This window comes from Drosophila rhopaloa, unplaced genomic scaffold, assembly GCF_018152115.1.
Source record: "Drosophila rhopaloa isolate 14029-0021.01 unplaced genomic scaffold, ASM1815211v1 contig_2, whole genome shotgun sequence".
Classification (NCBI taxonomy): domain Eukaryota; kingdom Metazoa; phylum Arthropoda; class Insecta; order Diptera; family Drosophilidae; genus Drosophila; species Drosophila rhopaloa.
The window spans coordinates 19,808,492-19,827,734 of record NW_025335083.1 but is presented as its reverse complement, the minus strand read 5'-3'; the positions used below and the strand labels follow the sequence as shown (position 1 = coordinate 19,827,734).

At 41.0% G+C, this 19,243-nt stretch overlaps 4 protein-coding genes across 5 annotated transcripts; 3 read left to right on the top strand and 1 right to left on the bottom strand.

Moving 5' to 3' along the window:
* Positions 1–506: 506 nt before the first annotated feature.
* LOC108048108 (CD63 antigen) lies at positions 507–5,334 on the top strand. 2 transcript variants are annotated; one of them, XM_017128590.2, is made up of 4 exons: positions 507–604; positions 2,909–3,020; positions 3,477–4,055; positions 4,114–5,334. In XM_017128590.2, exons 2-4 carry the CDS (start codon positions 2,958–2,960, stop codon positions 4,177–4,179), a joined length of 708 nt encoding a protein of 235 aa, XP_016984079.1. In that variant the 5' UTR covers positions 507–604; positions 2,909–2,957; the 3' UTR covers positions 4,180–5,334. The 2 variants fall into 2 exon arrangements, with proteins under 2 accessions (XP_016984079.1, XP_016984080.1); XM_017128591.2 differs by having other exon boundaries at positions 539–649.
* A 100-nt stretch (positions 5,335–5,434) lies between these two features.
* Positions 5,435–10,724, top strand: LOC108048107 (dynein axonemal assembly factor 1 homolog). The gene is made up of 5 exons (XM_017128589.2): positions 5,435–5,724; positions 5,781–6,250; positions 6,310–6,374; positions 6,607–6,692; positions 6,748–10,724. Exons 1-5 carry the CDS (start codon positions 5,589–5,591, stop codon positions 10,638–10,640), a joined length of 4,650 nt encoding a protein of 1,549 aa, XP_016984078.2. The 5' UTR covers positions 5,435–5,588; the 3' UTR covers positions 10,641–10,724.
* A 903-nt stretch (positions 10,725–11,627) lies between these two features.
* Positions 11,628–12,947, bottom strand: LOC108048092 (putative gustatory receptor 39b). Its single transcript, XM_017128568.2, has 3 exons — positions 12,063–12,947; positions 11,745–11,912; positions 11,628–11,684 (listed from the first exon to the last, which is right to left on the bottom strand). Exons 1-3 carry the CDS (start codon positions 12,945–12,947, stop codon positions 11,628–11,630), a joined length of 1,110 nt encoding a protein of 369 aa, XP_016984057.2.
* A 690-nt stretch (positions 12,948–13,637) lies between these two features.
* LOC108048113 (cytosolic 10-formyltetrahydrofolate dehydrogenase) lies at positions 13,638–18,867 on the top strand. The gene is made up of 3 exons (XM_017128598.2): positions 13,638–13,765; positions 15,524–17,629; positions 18,085–18,867. Exons 1-3 carry the CDS (start codon positions 13,760–13,762, stop codon positions 18,712–18,714), a joined length of 2,742 nt encoding a protein of 913 aa, XP_016984087.2. The 5' UTR covers positions 13,638–13,759; the 3' UTR covers positions 18,715–18,867.
* The last annotated feature ends 376 nt before the right edge of the window (positions 18,868–19,243 follow it).

The following is a 19,243-nucleotide window of genomic DNA, read 5'->3' as shown; positions in this document are numbered from 1 at the left end:
TTTGAGTCACCGCTAAACTTCCATTACTGTTCCTATTTTTGGTTTGAGACAGAGCTAACTTTTTATTAAAGTTTTCTACAAATTGCCTATAGGAATAATTACATTTAATTTAAATATTATTTGTTGTTGTCTACAATATAATTGTAATTATAATTAAAAAATAAAAACAACATGCACAAATTTTAAAGAATAAGATAAACAACATGTGCGGAAAACATAAACTTTTAAAATAACAAAAGTGAGTTATTGGTGAGGTAAACCTCCGATTGAATAAGGCGTAACTGAAATAAGGGCAAATATGCAATTCTTGTAGAGTTAAGTTAAATAAATAAATATAATCCCAGATAATCAAAAAACAAATGAATTTTAAATTTGTATATTTCCCCATTTTTTACAGTGTAGTGTGACCATTTGTCCAGCACTATGGGATAGAAAAACATCGATGAAGGGGAGCCATACATCGATAATACCTATGTTTTGAAAACATCGACGACATCGATGTCAGCATCCAGGCTTCTCCACCTCTACCATCGAACAACAACACATTCCAATAAGAGCGCGAGTGCGGAATCAAACAAAACATTAGTACCGGGATTTTAAGCAGGTATACATAAACACAAAAGCATAAAAAAGAAGTGAAAACTTAAAGGTGAATTAAAAATGATTAGAATGGTGCCAATTTCTTAGGATGTGTATTCCAGGTGGAGAGATAAAAACTGAAAGCGTTCGGGGAGGGGGGCGATGTGCAGTTATTTCATCTTTTCAGGTTCACGGCTTCCGCTCCACTTTGCTGGCCTTTGTTTTGCTTTTTTCGATTCGAGTCTTACCTGAGATCTAGAACTCGGAGCCTGACTGTATACATAGATATATTAAGTGGAGTGAGTGCTGGGCGGCTTTAGTTTTGTTTTGTGCCTGTAGTGGTGGTGTGGGCTTTGACGCTTGAGTTCGCTGCAGTTTGTTAACCCCACGGTGCTCCAATTCGCATTTAAATTTTCTTCTTTTACGTTTCGATTTCGGAAATAGCACAAATGGTAGGTAAAAGGTTTATGGGTGGGAGTCCGGAGTTAGCCACTGGCACGCAACCAGGTGTATCATAATGCACACATGCATCCGGACACCAGCGACAAATTGACGTGCAGCCCCACTGACCCCATCCTGTTACTCCTTCCGAAAAGTGCGGTATTCCCCCTTTTCAAACCGCTAGGTTTAAAAAAAAGTCTATATATGGAGGTGGGAGCGAGAACAGCCGGGTTCGGCACAGTGGGCAAAATGCACCAAGAAGTTGGTTTACTTTTGGTTTAAATTGTTATGAAAAGTTAATAAAAAAAACATACAAAATGTATGGAATTATCAACGTAGAATCAAAAATGTATGAAATTTTTATTTTTTAATCTTTTTTGGTTATTTTAACAAGCTGAGGATGATCAAAAATATAAGAAGTAGGAAGGGGAAAAATATAAATTTCTGGAGAAGAAATACGAAGCTACAAAGTGGAGTTATTAAAAATATTCTTTTGTTGTATGGAAAACCCGGATTTAAAGGTGGTTTTTTCCACAGCCCAGGTATTTGAATCGATGGTGTTTGTCTGATAACTACCAGAAGGTAAAAGTAAAAGTCAATTAAAATACAGGTTATTTTATTTCATTTGGTAACGTTTTCACACACCGTCCCTTCTACAAGTACCTATTATCTAAAATTATCCATCAAGGGTTTTATACCCCTGCTGCCCATCAGCTTTGACAAAAGGTTTATTGACAAGGCGCTTTTATCGTCCTTTATTAGGGTGGGTGAAAATATATTTGATTAGTCCTCATTCGCGTCCGTGCGACAGGTGCACATGGGAAACTTTTCACTGGACTTCTTTTATAGAGCTTGCTTAATCACATCGCCCTACTGACCAGTGGCTTTTTCCACCTTTTCCAGCGTTGGCACAATTTCAAAACGATCGATTTTGTCGTGGCACTTTATTCTTGGTGCCTTGCCTAGGGTACATATTATTAGTATGCCTACAGAGGGGGAATGCTAGTGTTACTCCACCAATTGAAAGCGACCTTTTCCAATTGAAGAGTTCAATCTGATCGGTTAGCACATAATTTTCTGAGCAGCAGGTTTACGCCTTTGATTTATTAGTGAGTATGTTGAATTTTTGAAGCCTGTACAAAACTATTATATGTTAAATTGTTGGCTTAAAATATAAATTCAAGCAACTAAATGGTTATAAGAGGAAAAGGATTAATCAGATAAGCTTTATCAAAGGGTAATTCATGAGACCAAACGGTCTTAATGTAACGGTCCAAATTTAAAAGATTTACTGAAGAAAAAAATGAAGAACTTGCAGTTTAGATAGTGGTCAATGTTATCGAGACTAGATCTATTCCAATTCTTAACTTCACGTTCATGTCAATATCGATTTGTGGCTTACAATGCAGGCCGTCCTTGTAACGAATGTGTTGGGCACCCCCGCATTCCCTTTGCAGTTACCCCATTAGAAGAAAATGTAATAACAAATAATAATGCGCCTAGAACTAGGCCACACGAACACAATGCAGCCAAACGAAATGAAAATGGCAAAATTCTCCCAACGAATGAAAATGGGCCTTGCCTCCGAGCGTTGCATCCAATTCTCTTTGACGCAGCGAAGTGGGTGGCAGGAAGGAAGGTAGAGTTAATCCGCAGACAGACGGGCTGACGGGGCGTATACGTACTGGAGGCATTGAGAGACAGTCCGCGTCGGTTAAGTGTGCTCTGATTTGGTGGTTGGCTTGGCCAGAGCACTCGTCGGAAACCACCTCGTACTGGTACTTTTCAAAAATGTGTGTGTCTGAGGCTAACCATTTTATTGATTTACGGTCGCCGTTGTCCTGTTCAACTGATTATTATTTTACTTCAACCCCTTTTGCCTTTGCAGTTCGAACAAAGCACCCAGCTTGAGAAGAGGTAACACTTTTTGAAGCATAATGGCATCCGGCGGCTTGACATGTGTCAAATACTTGACATTCTTTTGCAATCTTCTTTTTGCGGTAAGTTGCCAGCGTAATTTTCGTAATCTATACCTATCAATTAAAATAAAGATGTAGGTAGCAATTAAAATATATTAAACACTTAATTAAATGAGTGAAAGTTATCAATCTGGATGCGATGATTTCAATTTCAATTCAGTTTTAACTTTCTACAGCTTGTCGTAAATTTGTAAAGACGATTTAGTTTTCAAGAATCTATGCTGTTTTGGGCTAGGAAAATTTTAGTAAAAATGTTAAGTACAATAAGTACTAATTTTGTATTCAAGCTAACCAAATGGCTTTAAAAAAAAATGTTGAGCCACAAACTCTTTTTATACATATTTTTTGTGAGAGATTTTGGTAGCTTGATAACTGACCCTTAAGTAAGGTTATAATGTAATAGAAGTAAAAAACTTTTATAAATCCATTAAGAATATTAGACAATATATTAATTGACCTCCCTTTTCTACAACTCAGCTTACCGGTCTGCTCATCTTCCTGGTGGGTGGCATGGTACAACTGAACTATGCTCACTACTCGAACTTCGTTAGCGATCACATCTGGACCGCCCCCATTATACTGATGATTGTCGGAGCCGCCGTTGCTGTCATCTGCTTTTTAGGATGTTGCGGGGCTCTAAAGGAGAGCAGTTGCATGATACTGAGCTTCGCCATTCTGGCCGTGGTGATATTTCTGTTCGAGATCGGACTGGGAGCCGCCGGTTATATAAAGCATACCGGGCTGCAGCAGCTAATGGAGGGTCAGTTCAACACGACAATGAAGCACTACAAGGAGCGGGACGACTACCGGGATGCTTGGACCCTGCTGCAGACCGAGCTGGACTGCTGTGGCACCTATGGGACCAACGACTGGGACGGCATCTTCCCCAACAAGACATTGCCACCGGCGTGCTGCTCTGTGATTAATTTGAACGAGGCCGTGGTGTGCACTGATACCCATGCAAACAAGCAAGGATGCTTGCAGAAACTCTTGGAAATCCTAGACTCGAAGACTTTGATCTTGGCCTCCGTGGTTTTGGCAGTGGCTGGTATTCAGGTAAGTCCATACAGTATTCTTAATCTTATTTTTATTGAAAACCAAAATGTTTTTACAGATGCTCACTATACTGTTTGCCTGCTGCCTCTATCGTTCGTTTCGCAGGAGCTACGACCATGTTTAGATTGCGCAGCGAGGATCCCGTATGTCGCCTTTAAAACGGGAACACCGATTTTCGTAGTTTGTAGTTGTCATACACATGCGAAGTTTTCACGTTGGCGTGTCTATATTAAACACAATCACCAGCACTCAAACAGAAAACAAATCACAAAGAAATCATCTGTTTCACTTGCCCATTGAAGGCTGATTAGTTTATCTATAACTAGGGCATATACTGGGCATACTCAGTTTTCTAATTACATTATCTGAAAAGTACGCGTGTCTAAGCAAACGAAATTTCTTGCCAGAATATATTAAATCTTGTTAGAGTTTTGGTTTTTCCATATATTGTCCTTTTTTTTTTGTTTACTTTGGGAAATTTTTTCCAAAACATGTTGTAAAGACCAAGACTTTCTTGTACTCCTGAATTTATAATTATGAATTTTTCTAAAAGAAAATAGTCGTCCCCAAAATGCCAACATATCAAAAAATAATTCGTTTGCAGTTAAATATTTGGAACATTATCAAAAAAAATTCGTTTGCAGTTAAATATTTGGAACATTATCAATTTTTTTCATTCATCTTTTAACAAAGTGCCCTTGTAGCGATGTATAATCCTTTAAGGAAAGGGTATTTAAAATTTGAACTTTTTTCCTCATCCCATAATTTTGCATATTGGAATATAAGAAGCGGAAATTAAATGTTGCAGTATTTTTGTGCTTGCTAACATGATATTTTCGCCTAAAACACAATTTATAACCTTTTCCCCTGAGATGTAACAGTTTTTTTGCGTCCCTAAAAATGGAAAAAACTCTAGTATACACTTATACCTTAAAAAAGATGTCAACACAAAGCATACTCAAAATGAAAAATTATAAAATCGAATTTACAATTTTGATATCGAATTACATTACATGGTATAATTCTAAAGCGAAACTTGCATCAGAATCTTGAGGCTTTAAAAATAGACGATCACAGATAAGTTAATTGAATCGATGTTAAACGTATCACACAGCAACATATTAGCAATACATACTATACATATTTGTCTACAGGTCTACAGCTGAATATTAATAATTACGTAATATTTGTAATATGTATTTGTATTCGTATTTGAAACTGTGTTTAAAGAACTGTGCAGCACTGAGAATCCTTAAATAAATGAACAATTTTAATTCAATATGTAAAATAAGGGATGAATTTAATAAAGATAGGCGTATTGGGAACATATAAGGATTTTTCGAATGATATTCGTTGCTATTAACAACGTGGGAGACCATTCCCTGTTTGTTTGTTCAATAACAAAAAGGAAACAAAATAGAGTAGAAGTGTGCTATTCTGGAGCAGTGTCAATAAATCTTTACTTCTATTAAAAAAGAAATAAAATATTTTTTGTTTAGTATATTGATTAAAGATTATCTGAAAGAAAAGAAAATGTCGCAAGGAACTGCACGCAAAGAGATAACCGGACTCAATCGCATGACGCAAAAGGGATTAAAGGACCTGTGCAAAAGGGACAAATTATATCAGACGCCGCGTTTAAATGATGTACTCTATTTGCACTATCAGGGTGAGTGCCACAAAGTGCCTTTAATAGAAGTAATAACAATTAAGTATTCATTTCAGGCTATCAGTCCATCGAGTGCTTGGAAGAGTATACGGAGCTGAAGTGTTTGTGGCTGGAGTGCAATGCAATTTCTGAAATTCAGGGATTGGAAAAACTAACCAAATTAAAGTGTCTCTTCCTGCAGAACAATCTGATCACAACGATTGAGAATTTGGAACCCTGTCGCGAACTAGATACCTTAAATCTAAGCTCAAATCATATTCGCAAAATTCAAAACATTGGCACTGATATTTTGCCAGTTCTGAATACCCTAAATATATCATCGAACTATCTAAAGGACTGTGAGAGCCTATCAGACTTGGTTCAATGCAAAACACTGTCTGTTTTGGATTTATCAAATAACAGAATAGACGATATTTTGATTGTGAAAGTATTTGAGCAGATGCCCAGCTTGAAAGTTTTGGTGTTGCAAGGAAACCCAGTAGTGTCCCGATTGCCACAGTATCGTAAGACATTGATACTGGCCTGTGTAAGTTTTTATGATCTGACTTTAAAAACTGTTGATATAACATTTTCTTTTCCGATCAGAAAGAATTAACTTATCTGGATAGTCGCCCGGTGTTTCCCCGTGATCGAGCGTGTGCTGAGGCTTGGTAAGAATCCAAGAATTACATTCTTGGCCACAATTTATGAAATATTGGCACCATATATTTGGTGTGTGGATCTTAGATCTTACATTTCAATAATTTTAAGGAGTCAAATTTTTGAAGCGGTTTATTAATTTATTTAGTGGTTATTACGATACCAAAATATTTTCTCAAACACAGAGCATTAAGGAGTTGATAATGGAATAATTGTTAATTATATTCTTATTATGTTTTATAGGAAGCAAGATGGCTACGAAGGAGAGCGCAAGGAAAACAATCGTTGGAACCGTGCTGAACGCAGAAAAACCCGCGAGAGCGTTAATTGTAAGCCATTGGCAAAGGAAACAAAACCGGTTCTCTAAGCCTTTATTCCCCACAGGTACCATACGCATGCGCAATCGTCACCGTCCACCTGATCAGCAGGATCCCCTGTTGAAATCCAGTGATTCCGAGGACGACACAACTGCCGAAAAGACCCGCAAGAAGGTCGAGCTGGAGAACGGTGGAGTCGATGATTTGTGGGATGAGGTGTCGGGTGAACAGCCAAGCTCGGAGCACAGCACCACCAGTTCCAGTTCGGCGGATGACAATGGGGGTGCAGGCTCTCAGGACGATGACATAGCTGAGAATATAAGTAATCGCAACCGAAGGCCGCCTGAGGGTCGTCCAAAGTGTCTGTATGAACCTGACTTGGACAATGTAGAGGAAATCGAGGAAAAGGTGAAGGAAGGAAACCCCGAAAGCACAAAATCCAACGGCTCTGAGGACGCTAATAAAAATGAACTTGTTGATAGTAAAGAAAAAGGAAATTTCGTTCGTGTTCCAATTGAAGAGGCCAAACTAGAAGAACTAAATATTAGAAAAGAAAATCGAGAAGACGATGATAAAACTGATTCAATAGAAGATTCCAAAATAGATAATCCTGAGGAAACGGCCGAGATAGAAGTAAAGTTATTTAAGGTCACTGATACTCAAAACACAGAAGAAGACATTTCAATAAAACCAAATGAGGTACATACTGTCCAATGCGACAGTAGTTCGGAGCTGGATAACACTGAAGATCTGGAGCACACTTGTAAGACCCTGACAATTGTATCTCAAAATAACGAACTAGGCGTTGATCCAACCAGCAAAGAGATTAAAGAAAAACTGATTGATGAAATGTACAAAAGTTTTGGTGACGAAATCTATGACGAACTAAACGAACCTCTCGAAATGATTTTGTCTGCAGGCACAACCAATTACCGCCCAGAAGACATACTTTGCTGTGAGGAGAACAAGACACCGAGGGACTTTTATCAAAATGATGAGGATCCATGCTTTACACCGAAAACTAAAGAACAACTAGAATTTGAGCAGGACTGTGCCATTGCCAATGATAAGTGTGCTCATGATTTGGAGGAAATGGGTAGCCAATTGGAGGAGGATCTGGCGGAACTCAGACAGTCCACTGAGCATTTAGTCGGGCCTCTGAATAACGAGACTGAACAAACCGACTCTGAAGCGGATGAGGAGGTCCTGACAACGCAGCAGGATCCCAAGTCTCCGATTATTACGCAGCAATTCGAAGAGCGTCGTAAGCAAATGCTGTTAAGACAAGAGGCCAAAGCCAAGGAAAGAGAATCTTTACGGAAAGATACAAGTAATACAGATACAATCCTACAAGAGACGGTCGAAGACGACGAGCAGGACCAATTGTTTGCCAAGATATTAGACGACGCTACGGATAATGTTCCCAAGCGCATCTTTGGCTCTGGCTGTGATGCACCCAGTCAGGGGTGGTCACAGGAAGAGTGCATGCGTCAGTTGACTCTCTCCGAGGTGACCGAAATCCTTAAGGAAGAGGATGTCTTTACCAAACCCATAACGAAGAACACAAGTGCCGAGGAGGCTGAGGAAATTTGCATTCGAATGGACCAAAAACTGGCTGCCGACGAGCAGGCACTACGTAAGTTGCTGCAGGACTTGGAGGATGAGGCCGACGTAGCTTATGATATTGAGACAAAGGTGGAGTACGAGGAGGAAATCATCACGACTCCAGAAACCGATGTTGTTGGTATATGCACTTCCCTGCTAGATGATATTATTTTTGAGCTGACCTTCAACGAGATATTGCGGGCCCAGAAACCGAAGAGTTTTGAGTTTGGACCAATCGAATCTGACGAGGAGTTCAGTTACTCTACTGAACCGAAGCTGGAGAAGTTGGTGCCCCCCGAATTGGAGGACCCGGCCCGTGGTAAAAGCCTTCGCGAATGCCTGGACGTCTTTTCAGACTTTGTCACTTCCATGGCTGATCCCAAGTTGCCATGTATGCTGGGTCGCAATCCGACCTCGGGTGTGGAGAAAATTCGGGCCGCCCAGGAGTTGCTGAAGTCAAAGAATCTGGCGGAGCTTAATAAGGATACGGCTGAAAGCCTGGACGCCCAAATAGCCAAGGAAGCTGAGAGGGTCAAGAGGCGCGTGGCAGCCTCCGCTACCCGGTGTTTTGATCAACGAGAGAAATATGAGGACACTTTAGAGGTGGTGGAGAACAGGTTGATGGTGGTCAAGAAGGACTCTGGGGAGCTGGAAGAACTGCCACCTCCACCAGCCCTGATCAGTGACACAGAGTCCGAGGACTACGACACAGCCGAGGAGGACTATACACCTGGCAAGGGGGATATTCGACGTCCGTGGACAACTCCCTACAAGCCGAAACCTCGGAGATCTGAGGAACATCTAGTCACCGAGGCCATGCAGCAATGTCGCGTGGAGTCCGCATCTCAAGGTTTCCCAGACGAGGGTAAGGAGAACGATCCGGTCGAGGACGAATTCTATTCACTGGAAGCTATGACAACCTTCGGGAACCTTGACTCCGAGTTCTTTCAAAAGCTGAATCTTGAGAAAGTCACTGGAAGCGATGATGCAGAATCGGCCATCGAGTGCATGCGAAGCTACAACGAACTTAAGGCATGCATGAAGACCGGTTCGACGGAGCACCAGTTGACCAGAGAGGAGAACGAGATGTTGCAGGAAATGCTCTCCAAGGAGGAATCCGAAGTAAGCAAGTCCAAGCAGAGCAATCCTCAATTGGATGAGGAGAATGACCTGCTGAAGAAAATGGTTCAACGCATGAAAGAGTTCGAGGAACGGGAGCGTCAGCTTCAACTTGTACCGGAGGAACTTCCCAAGGAGCTGGATCCCATCAACTTGTCCCAGGGTGGGTCTAAGCTATTCGAAATTTCAGAGGCGGAGATAGTAAGCTCGGAAATTATTGCTGATCGGAACATGGAAACTGGAGTTGAAGAAGGTAAAACTAAAGTAGATCAAGAAAACTCATCTCGGATTAAGGAAAGCGTTCATCCATTGGTCAAGGATCAAGAAAGTCCGAAAAATGTCAGTATTGACGACGATATTCAGTCGGATCCTTCAACCGATTATGAGTCTGGCGAAGAGATAGTTGTGGTAGAGCCGCCAAAACTCCCCGAGGCAGTGCTTAAATCCTTCTTCTCTGAAGGTTTTGAGGCAGAATTAAAAATGGTTAATGAACTTGAGGAAGCCACTCGTCGAAACCTTTACAGCCTTCAGGCAAAACAATTGCTTAGATCAACAACGAATGATGGTTCCTTGCCTGAGAAAAATGTACAAGAAAACCAAAAGGACAAAAAACCTAATTCTGAACAATCTGCAGCCGCTAAGGCCAAATGGGCCAAAATAGCTGATAGATTACACGAGTTTCTTGATCCTGAAACGATCGCAATGTTAGATAAACAAGAGTTTGCTGAGAGCGATGAATGTGAAGACGAAGAGGATGAAAACTTTCTTTCAGAGTTAAAATGCGCCTCAGGGGACTCAGCATTGATTGGAAAGAAAGATGATGATAATATTGATCAAAATATTGGCGATGGAAATCCATGTCCTTCTAAAGTTAAAGAAAACATTTACATGGAAAACCAAGATCAAAATTTAGGAAGTAATCAAGGCGAAGGCGATCACATTGGAACTACTTCAGCACAAGATACAATTATGGAGAAATCAACCGAATTTGAAGATAATTCAATTGAGGGAACTGAAAAGCCCAATGAAAATGAAAAGCAACCTCAAGAAGTTCCCACAACTAAGCCCTTTACGATTGACTACTTTGAGGCAACAGAACCAAATGAATCTGAAACTTTTGGGGACTCGGAAACTTATAAAACAGAACAAATTCAGTGTAACCTTGAGATACTAAACGATGATGGAGACGTTGTGGTTAAAGAGGTCAAAGTCAGTGCTCAGGTGACCTTCAAGTAGGCCAACTATGAAATTTATGTAGAGTATTTATTATTTTTTTTAATTTAATTTGTTTCCCACTTTGTGTAAGTAAATTGATGAGCATTCCAAAAGCAGAAATCACGTTATTTTATTTATTGCCCCACAATGATAAGGCGTTGAAAGTTCAATTTGAAATCCAGTTCGAGCCGCATAAGTGGCGTTCATCTAAGGAAATTAATAAAAAGTAAAAAACACTTGCAAAGCGATTAGACTTCGGCTATAACGTTTGCCCCGAGTGCCTATCAAAATTGGCACATCTTGAACCACTTGGAACCGGATCGCAGCTAAGTGGTGCATCATGGAAACCGGTTTGCTTTGTTGTTTGTTTGCCGATTCCTAGCGGAGGGCAATCGTTCGGGTTATCACTTGGCTACCACTGATTGTGGCTCACTTTCCTGTGGCTATCAGTATTACCAAGCGAAATATTTTTTATTGACAGGCCCCGAAAATTCAACACCGAACAGCTTCTAAATGCGTGCTCAATGTGATTTACTGTATTGTTTATTTATGTGTGCAACATTAACATGAACTGGATTGCATAAGGTTTCGAAATCTATTCTTATCAGTTGGCTTATTTCGGACCCCCTGCAAGAAACTGATAAGAACTCAAAATTGAATTAGCTTTCTGTCGCTGGTCAGATGTTATATTGTTGGAAGGCAGGTACTTTCTTCCTTATCATATCAGTTCAACCATAAAATTTCCATTGCACCGATGAACTGTTGAATTTTTGGCTAATCATGTCGAAAACCGACTTTAATTGGATTGCGGGGTGAAGCTTTAAACATTCGTTGTTCTAGCGATTTCCCAAATTTGGTCTATTTGTACACAATCTTATCTAATGCTTAGCTGTTATAAACCATTTTATATAGCCGAAGCTCCCATGGATAAAAGCTTAAATGCACTTAATATACTAAACATACATACATTTAACTAGATATTTGGACATACAAATAAAACGAAAACAACTAATAACTACTAAATTGCATGAGCACGATCAGATAGGTAACTTTTGCAGCCAATATCTGAAATCGTAAACATAATAAAAATATTATTTTTATAGGAATTTCATTAGCATTACCGACCGACATTAGCAGCGAATTATTGATGTCCATGAAGCCCTCGGCATTGATAACAAACGAATTTTGTTCCACTTGCATAATGAACTCTGAGAGTACTTCATTATATGCCGGTTCCTTTGCGTGGTCAGGATGGCAAGCCATGTTCCTCAAATAGCTGCCAATAAGCACGTTCTACATATAAATATAAATAGATTAAATACATGATTTTTATATAGTATAGTTAATTTATTTTTGTAGGTATTTAAATAAATAATTGAAGTATAAATTCCATATAAGTATTAACTACCAAGTCAATATTTGTACCTATATTTTTGTAGTTACCTGCCTCTTACAAAACTCCCCGCAACGGCAAAAAACGAAAATCATGATGAGTGCGGGTATAAAAACCGAAAATGTAGCATAGAGGTACTTGTACTCATAGACCTCCGCCAGAACTTGCTGGGTCCAGTAAATGTTGACCGTACTGTCCACAATCAGAACCACATAAATACTGACTATGGTCCAGCCAAAAAGGTCGTTGAAGTGGGTGAACAGATGATAGAGCTCCATATGGCTCTGCTTGAGGGCCAATAAAAATTCCAGGGAGCAAAGCTGTTTGCAATTGCCATCCAGAATGCAGTTGCCACCTTTCACATGACAGTTGAGTACGTCCTGAAGTCGTTTGCCCAGAAGACATACGTGGTGACCCAACAGGTCCACATAGAGCATCATCAAAACGCTTTGCATCCGAATGGTAAGGACTGACAAGAATGAGGACCAGAAATAGAGGAGACTTCCGCTCACAGCAACATAGATGGACGGCAAAATTGTTACCAAAAGCCCAATACCAAGTCCCAGAATTTTGGCATACGACTTCCAGCCTAATCCCCCAATATCCATATTCAGCTCGCACTGAAATCGCAATCCCAAGCATTTGATTTCCATGCAGAATCTGTAGTAGTCATCATACTGAATCATAACTTGCAACAAGATGACAGTGAAGCACACAATTTTAGCCACAAAAACAATCACGTTGACCATTAGAGAGAGGAACAGTTCTTTTCCCGGAGGCAAGTACATTGAAAACGCGAAGGTGGTAACATTAAAAACAATCAAGAAAAGCGAGTAAACTCTTTGAATAAACCGCGAGTAAGCACAATTCTCCGACCAAGGCACAATGCCCAACAAAGCAAAGTACTTGAGGTACGATTGTAGGGAATACAGCATGCTAGTGGGTTCAAAATAAACTGGTTAAAAAGAATTGCAGTCTTCCTACAAATAGTTCGGAATTAGAGCAGACAATTTGCTAATTAATCAGATTATTTTACATATCAATTTATATCTTTGCGCAGTAACGTTCGTGCTGTTGAAAATACAAGTTATTTAAGTGTTTTTCGAGCAAAGTGTTTAGTCGCCCCTCCTAGCAATCAGTGGGTCATCTAGGTGTTAGATTATTTCAGTAGATCACCGGAAAACGTGTCTAGTAATGGAAATCCCCCCTGAAAACCCCCCTCTACAATATTTTCATGTGAATTACAATCATGCTGTGGCTATCGGCTTAAATTCTAAGCTTAACATTTCGAAATGTGTTGTTCCACACCTGGAAACGTTTAATTTGTAGAAAAAATATGGTCCGGCCCTCTGATCATGAAAAATCGACATGCACACCAGGTTTATTCTCCGATTTTTTCTAAACTTAGCTTGATAAGAAATCTGATGTTTCCATAATTTAATTATGATATATATGTAAAGTGATCCAACAACAGAGGCACCATCAACGCACGACTATGCTACGGATTTGTTCTATTTGTGTTTTTGTTTATAATCAGTTGATAACGATAATGGACTGCTCGTGTGCTGCCAAGGTATAAATACGACCCGGTTTGTTCACACGATTTCAGTTGATAGTTTGCCGGCCCAGCGAAAGGAAATCAAGAAAAAAAACTGTGAAAACACATTAACTTTGTCAGTGAATCTTTTAAAAGCTTCAAGCAACGAGCAGTGTTGATTTTAAAAGTGCTGAATAAGTGTCAACAACCATGGCTGTTAGTATGCGTTTCAATGAAGTGTATTTCATTGCAAATTAAGGCGAACCGGATGTTAAATTCGGTATCTTCTTTTTTATTAACACCTTCTTACTAACACTTTTAAATATAAATGCAATATTTCGTTTTTGAATAATTTTATAAAATATAATATAAAGACTTTTTCTGAGAGTTACAAGCACCAATTCGATTTTTACACCCTGCTCTTATCAATATTCAAAATAAATCAATGGAAAAATACGTGTTGGCCTGGACACAAAGCTGTGTAGTAGCATGCAATTTTAATGAATAATTATAAATGGTAAAAATAAAATCAAAAATTTATAAACTGTTTTTTTGATAAAAACCCTTGGAAATAATGGTCAGATCGTTATAAAATTTCCAATCTTTTTGCATTCTCAGCTAAAAAATTTTATTTTGGTCAAATTTTCAAAAAATATCAAGTGTTACCCCTTATAGAAAATGCAAAAATCGATGAAAAAATAAAATTTACCAAATCCACCTGGACTTGATTGTATGCGTTCTCAGCTTCACAAAACAGCCATTCTTTTAGCTGTGCGTCTTATTTTGGCAAAGTTACAACAAAAAAACTTTAAAAATGTGTGCTTAAATATATGTTTTTAATGGCCAAAATCCGGAAAAAAACAGCTTAATTTTTCGGTTTTTAGATCAAAACTATTGGAAATAATAATCAGATATCGGAATGTCATACCTCGTTGGATTCGTTATAAAATTTCCAATCTTTTTGTATTCTCAGCTAAAAAAAATTATTTTGGTCCAATTTTCAAAAAAAAATCAAGTGTTACCCCTTATAAAAAATGCGAAAATCGATGAAAAACTAATTTTTTCCAAGTCCACATGGAATTGATTGTATAGGTCCTCAGCTTCACAAAACAGTCATTCTTTTGGCTGTGAGTCTTATTTTGGCAAAGTTACAACAAAAAAACTTTAATAATGTGTGCTTAAATAAATGTTTTTAATGACTAAAATCCGAAAAAAACAGCTTAATTTTTCGGTTTTTAGATCAAAACTATTGAATATAATTATCGGATCTTGGAATGTCATACCTCGTTGGATTCGTTATAAAATTTCCAATCTTTTTGTATTCTCAGCTAAAAAAATTTAATTTTTGTCCAATTTTCAAAAAAAATCAAGTGTTACCCCTTATAAAAAATGCGAAAATCGATGAAAAAATAAATTTTACCAAATCCACCTGGACTTGATTGTATATGTTCTCAGCTTCACAAAACAGTCATTCTTTTGGCTGAACGTCTTATTTTGGTAAAGTTACAACAAAAAAACTATAAAAATGTGTGCTTAAGTATATGTTTTTGATGATCAAAACCATTGGAAATAATAATCAGCTTTTTGAATATCATACCTCGTTGGATTCGTTTTAAAATTTCCAATCTTTTTGTATTCTCAGCTAAAAAATTTAATTTTTGTCCAATTTTCAAAAAAAATCAAGTGTTACCCCTTATAAAAAATGCAAAAATCGATGAAAAAATAAATTTTTCCAAATCCACATGGAATTGATTGTATATGTCCTCAGCTTCACAAAACAGTCATTCTTTTGGCTGTGAGTCTTATTTTGGCAAAGTTTGGGCTAAAAACCCAAACAAATATAACCCAATTTTCGGTTTGTTTAACCAAAACAATGGATCGAAAATGTTCAAAAGTTTATAAAGCGCTTTTCTTAAACTTTTTTTTTTGCTTTTAAAAATTTCACTGACAAGATCTTTTTTATTTATTCTTCAGCTAAAACTAAAAATAGCAATTATCGGACAGAGCAACTTTGCTGCAGATGTTTTGGAGCTGTTGTTGGAGCGCTCGAACATCCAGATTGTTGGCGTCTTCACCATTCCGGACAAGGGCAGTCGCGAGGACATCCTGGCCACCACTGCCGCCACATACAAGATACCTGTCTTCAAATTCTCCAGTTGGCGACGTAAGGGCGTGGCTCTGCCCGAGGTCCTGGAACAGTACAAGTCGGTGGGCGCCACCCTGAACGTGCTGCCATTCTGCTCCCAATTCATTCCCATGGAGGTGATTGACGGGGCGCCACTGGGCAGCATCTGCTACCACCCCTCGATCCTGCCACGTCACCGCGGAGCCAGTGCCATATCCTGGACCCTCATCGAGGGCGACGAGGTGGCTGGCTTCAGTATCTTCTGGGCGGACGACGGCCTGGACACCGGTCCCCTGCTCCTCACCCGCCAGACGAACCTGGAGCCCACGGACACGCTGGACACCATCTACAAGCGCTTCCTCTATCCCGAGGGCGTTAAGGCCATGGGCGTGGCCGTGGACATGGTGGCCAGTGGCACGGCACCCAAAATAACCCAAACGGAGGTGGGAGCCACCTACGACCCGGCCATGTTCAAGGTGGAGAACCAGGTGATCAATCTGCAGCAGTCGGCGGAGAGAATCTGGAACTTTGTCCGCGGTCTGGACTCAGTGCCTGGAGCCGTGGCCACCGTTATTGAGGCGGATGGCACGGAGGAGCAAGTGCGTCTGTTCGGAGCTCACTTGTACTCGGCTGGACCCGTCTCTAATGGCCAGCCACTGCGTCTGAAGGGTCTGACCAAGCCGGCCTGGATCCACGCCGGTGGCCTGCTCATCGAGGGCACCGATGGCGCCTTCGTCAACATTCGTCGCATCAAGCGGGGATCCAAGGTGATCAGTGCCAGCGACTGGTTCAAGCAGGCGGATCAGCAGCCCATTACCGATTTCAGCGAAGATGAGTTGGCCAAGCGAACGCTGCTGGCCGGGATCTGGCAAGCCATTCTGAAGGATCAGATCGAAGCCTCGACGGATTTCTTTGCAGCAGGCGCAGGTTCCATGGACGTAGTGCGTCTGGTGGAGGAGGTCAAGGAAGCCTTCGATGTCCCGCTGGAAAACGAGCAAGTCTTCATGGCGCCCGTATTCGAGGAGTTCTTTGGGCAGCTGGTGAGGATTCTCCGCCAGGGAAGCGGTGGTGCTGCTGGCCAGCAATTGGACTTCGAGGGCTTCACCCTGAAGGCCAACAAACGGGAGATCCGAGTGCCCACCCAGCTGTTCATCAACGGCGAGTTTGTGGACGCCGAAGGACAACGCACTCTGGACATTGTCAATCCCACCGACGAGGAGGTGCTCTGCCAGGTGGCCTGCGCCTCCTCCGGCGATGTGGATAGGGCTGTCCAGGCTGCGCATTCAGCTTTCTATGGATCTTGGAAGCAGATCTCGGCCAGACAGCGTGGCCAGCTGATGCTCAACCTGGCCGATCTGATGGAGCAGCACAAGGAGGAGCTGGCCACCATTGAGTCGGTGGACTCGGGAGCAGTCTACACGCTGGCACTTAAAACCCACGTCGGCATGTCCATCGATGCGTGGAGGTACTTCGCCGGCTGGTGCGACAAGATCCAGGGCAGCACCATTCCCGTCAATCCGGCGAGGCCCAACAACGTGCTGACCTTCACCCGCAAGGAGCCCATCGGCGTCTGCGGTCTGATCACGCCCTGGAACTACCCCCTGATGATGCTGTCCTGGAAAATGGCCGCCTGCATCGCTGCCGGAAATACCTGCCTGATCAAGCCCGCCCAGACCTGCCCCCTGACCGCCCTTAAGTTCGCCGAGCTCACTGTCCTGGCTGGATTTCCCCCGGGCGTGATCAATGTCCTGCCCGGCAAGGGATCGGATGCGGGTCAGGCGGTGGCCGACCATCCCCTGGTGCGGAAGCTGGGCTTCACCGGCTCCACACCCATTGGCAAGCACATCATGAAGTCCTGCGCCGACTCCAATCTCAAGAAGTGTTCCTTGGAGTTGGGCGGCAAGAGTCCGCTGATCGTCTTCGCCGATTGCGATATGGATAAGGCAGTAAAACATGTAAGTGATCATTTATTTTGAATAGGTATAGTATGTGTAAACCAAAAATCGCAAAATGAAAATTCTTCAAAGTGGTAATAACCATAAGCGAATTGTATTAACCTTTTATTTATTTTCATAAATTTAATTTCGGAATGAAAGAGCATTTTGTCTAATACAAGCCCTTTAATAAATTCATAAATATTTCACTCATAAATTTTTATTCGCGATTTCTTTAATTTTGTACACTTTTCGTTGTACTTTTCTTTTCTTACCGAATTTCTAGTATATTTTTGTGATTTCCCTAAAAAATGTAGAAACCCAATTTCCCAGGGATTAACAATAACCGATAGTTGAAATTTGTATTTTAAAATGTCTTTTATTGTATCAAGTATAATACATTGTTGTTAATATATCTTTTAATCCTTTACAACTACTTATTATTCGTATACTAATTATTTTCCTTTTCGATACAGGGCATGTCTTCGGTGTTCTTCAACAAGGGAGAGAACTGCATCGCTGCAGGCCGTCTGTTCGTTGAGGATCGGATCCATGACGAGTTCGTGCGACGAGTGCTCAAGGATCTGCGCACGATGACCATTGGCGATCCGCTCAACCGATCGACTGCCCATGGACCCCAGAACCACAAGGCGCACTTCGACAAGCTGCTGGACTTCTGCCAAAGGGGCGTGGCCGAGGGCGCCACACTGGTCTACGGAGGAGGCCGGGTGCCGAATCTCAAGGGCTACTTCTTCACACCCACGGTATTCACGAACGTTACGGATGACATGTACATTGCGCAGGAGGAGTCCTTCGGGCCCATCATGATCATCTCCAAGTTCAATGGCAGCGACGTGGACTCCCTGATGCAGCGGGCCAATCGAACGGAGTACGGCCTGGCCAGTGGCGTCTTCACCAAGGACATTGGCAAGGCCCTCAGCTTTGCGGATCGCATTGAGGCCGGCACTGTGTTCATCAACGTGTACAACAAGACGGATGTGGCCGCTCCCTTCGGGGGATTCAAGCAGAGCGGCTATGGCAAGGACCTGGGTCAGGAGGCGCTCAATGAGTACTTGAAGACCAAGTGCGTCACTGTGGAGTACTGAAATGGGAGAAGCGAAGTGGGAGGAGATACTGAAACTGAATCGGAGAAGGGCCAAGCCCAAGAATGAAAAGACTTTATGTTTTGCCTAGCTCATAGTTATATGTTTGTGATAAGCTTTAATATATCTAATAAATAAACCTGAATTGTCCGTAAACTTTATGCTTTTTATTTGGGCGGGCAATCGATGGGGCAAGGACACTTTAGGAAGTTTGGAACAACATCAGCAGCTTCATTCGAATTTAACATAATCATATATGTTTTACTATATTTTTAATTGCATTGCCTTTAAGAAAACTTTGAAAATTTGACACTTCTGAGATAGTCATATTGGTATAGCGACTTTTCAACTTAAATATTATTAGTAGAGTTTCCTGCTTTCGCATTTGCCTAACAATTTTGAACCCCTGATAAACTTATACTTGTCAAGCACTTAAACTTTGGCATTTGTTCGAAAATTCGCAAGCAGACAGACAAGTGAACAGCACTGAAACAACAACAACTACTTGCACCCCCAACTTGGGACAACAACC

Coding starts and splice junctions, on each gene's coding strand:
- LOC108048092 (XM_017128568.2), bottom strand. CDS start 12,947: ATGCTGTATTCCCTACAATCGTACCTCAAGTACTTTGCTTTGTTGGGC. Junction 11,913..12,062: donor GGGAGTTTTGTAAGAGGCAG/GTAACTACAAAA, acceptor ATTTATATGTAG/AACGTGCTTATTGGCAGCTA. Junction 11,685..11,744: donor ATAATTCGCTGCTAATGTCG/GTCGGTAATGCT, acceptor TTACGATTTCAG/ATATTGGCTGCAAAAGTTAC.
- LOC108048107 (XM_017128589.2), top strand. CDS start 5,589: ATGTCGCAAGGAACTGCACGCAAAGAGATAACCGGACTCAATCGCATG. Junction 6,251..6,309: donor AGACATTGATACTGGCCTGT/GTAAGTTTTTAT, acceptor TTTTCCGATCAG/AAAGAATTAACTTATCTGGA. Junction 6,693..6,747: donor AACCCGCGAGAGCGTTAATT/GTAAGCCATTGG, acceptor TATTCCCCACAG/GTACCATACGCATGCGCAAT.
- LOC108048113 (XM_017128598.2), top strand. Junction 17,630..18,084: donor TGGATAAGGCAGTAAAACAT/GTAAGTGATCAT, acceptor TTTTCGATACAG/GGCATGTCTTCGGTGTTCTT.
- LOC108048108 (XM_017128590.2), top strand. CDS start 2,958: ATGGCATCCGGCGGCTTGACATGTGTCAAATACTTGACATTCTTTTGC. Junction 3,021..3,476: donor TTTGCAATCTTCTTTTTGCG/GTAAGTTGCCAG, acceptor TCTACAACTCAG/CTTACCGGTCTGCTCATCTT. Junction 4,056..4,113: donor TGGCAGTGGCTGGTATTCAG/GTAAGTCCATAC, acceptor ATGTTTTTACAG/ATGCTCACTATACTGTTTGC.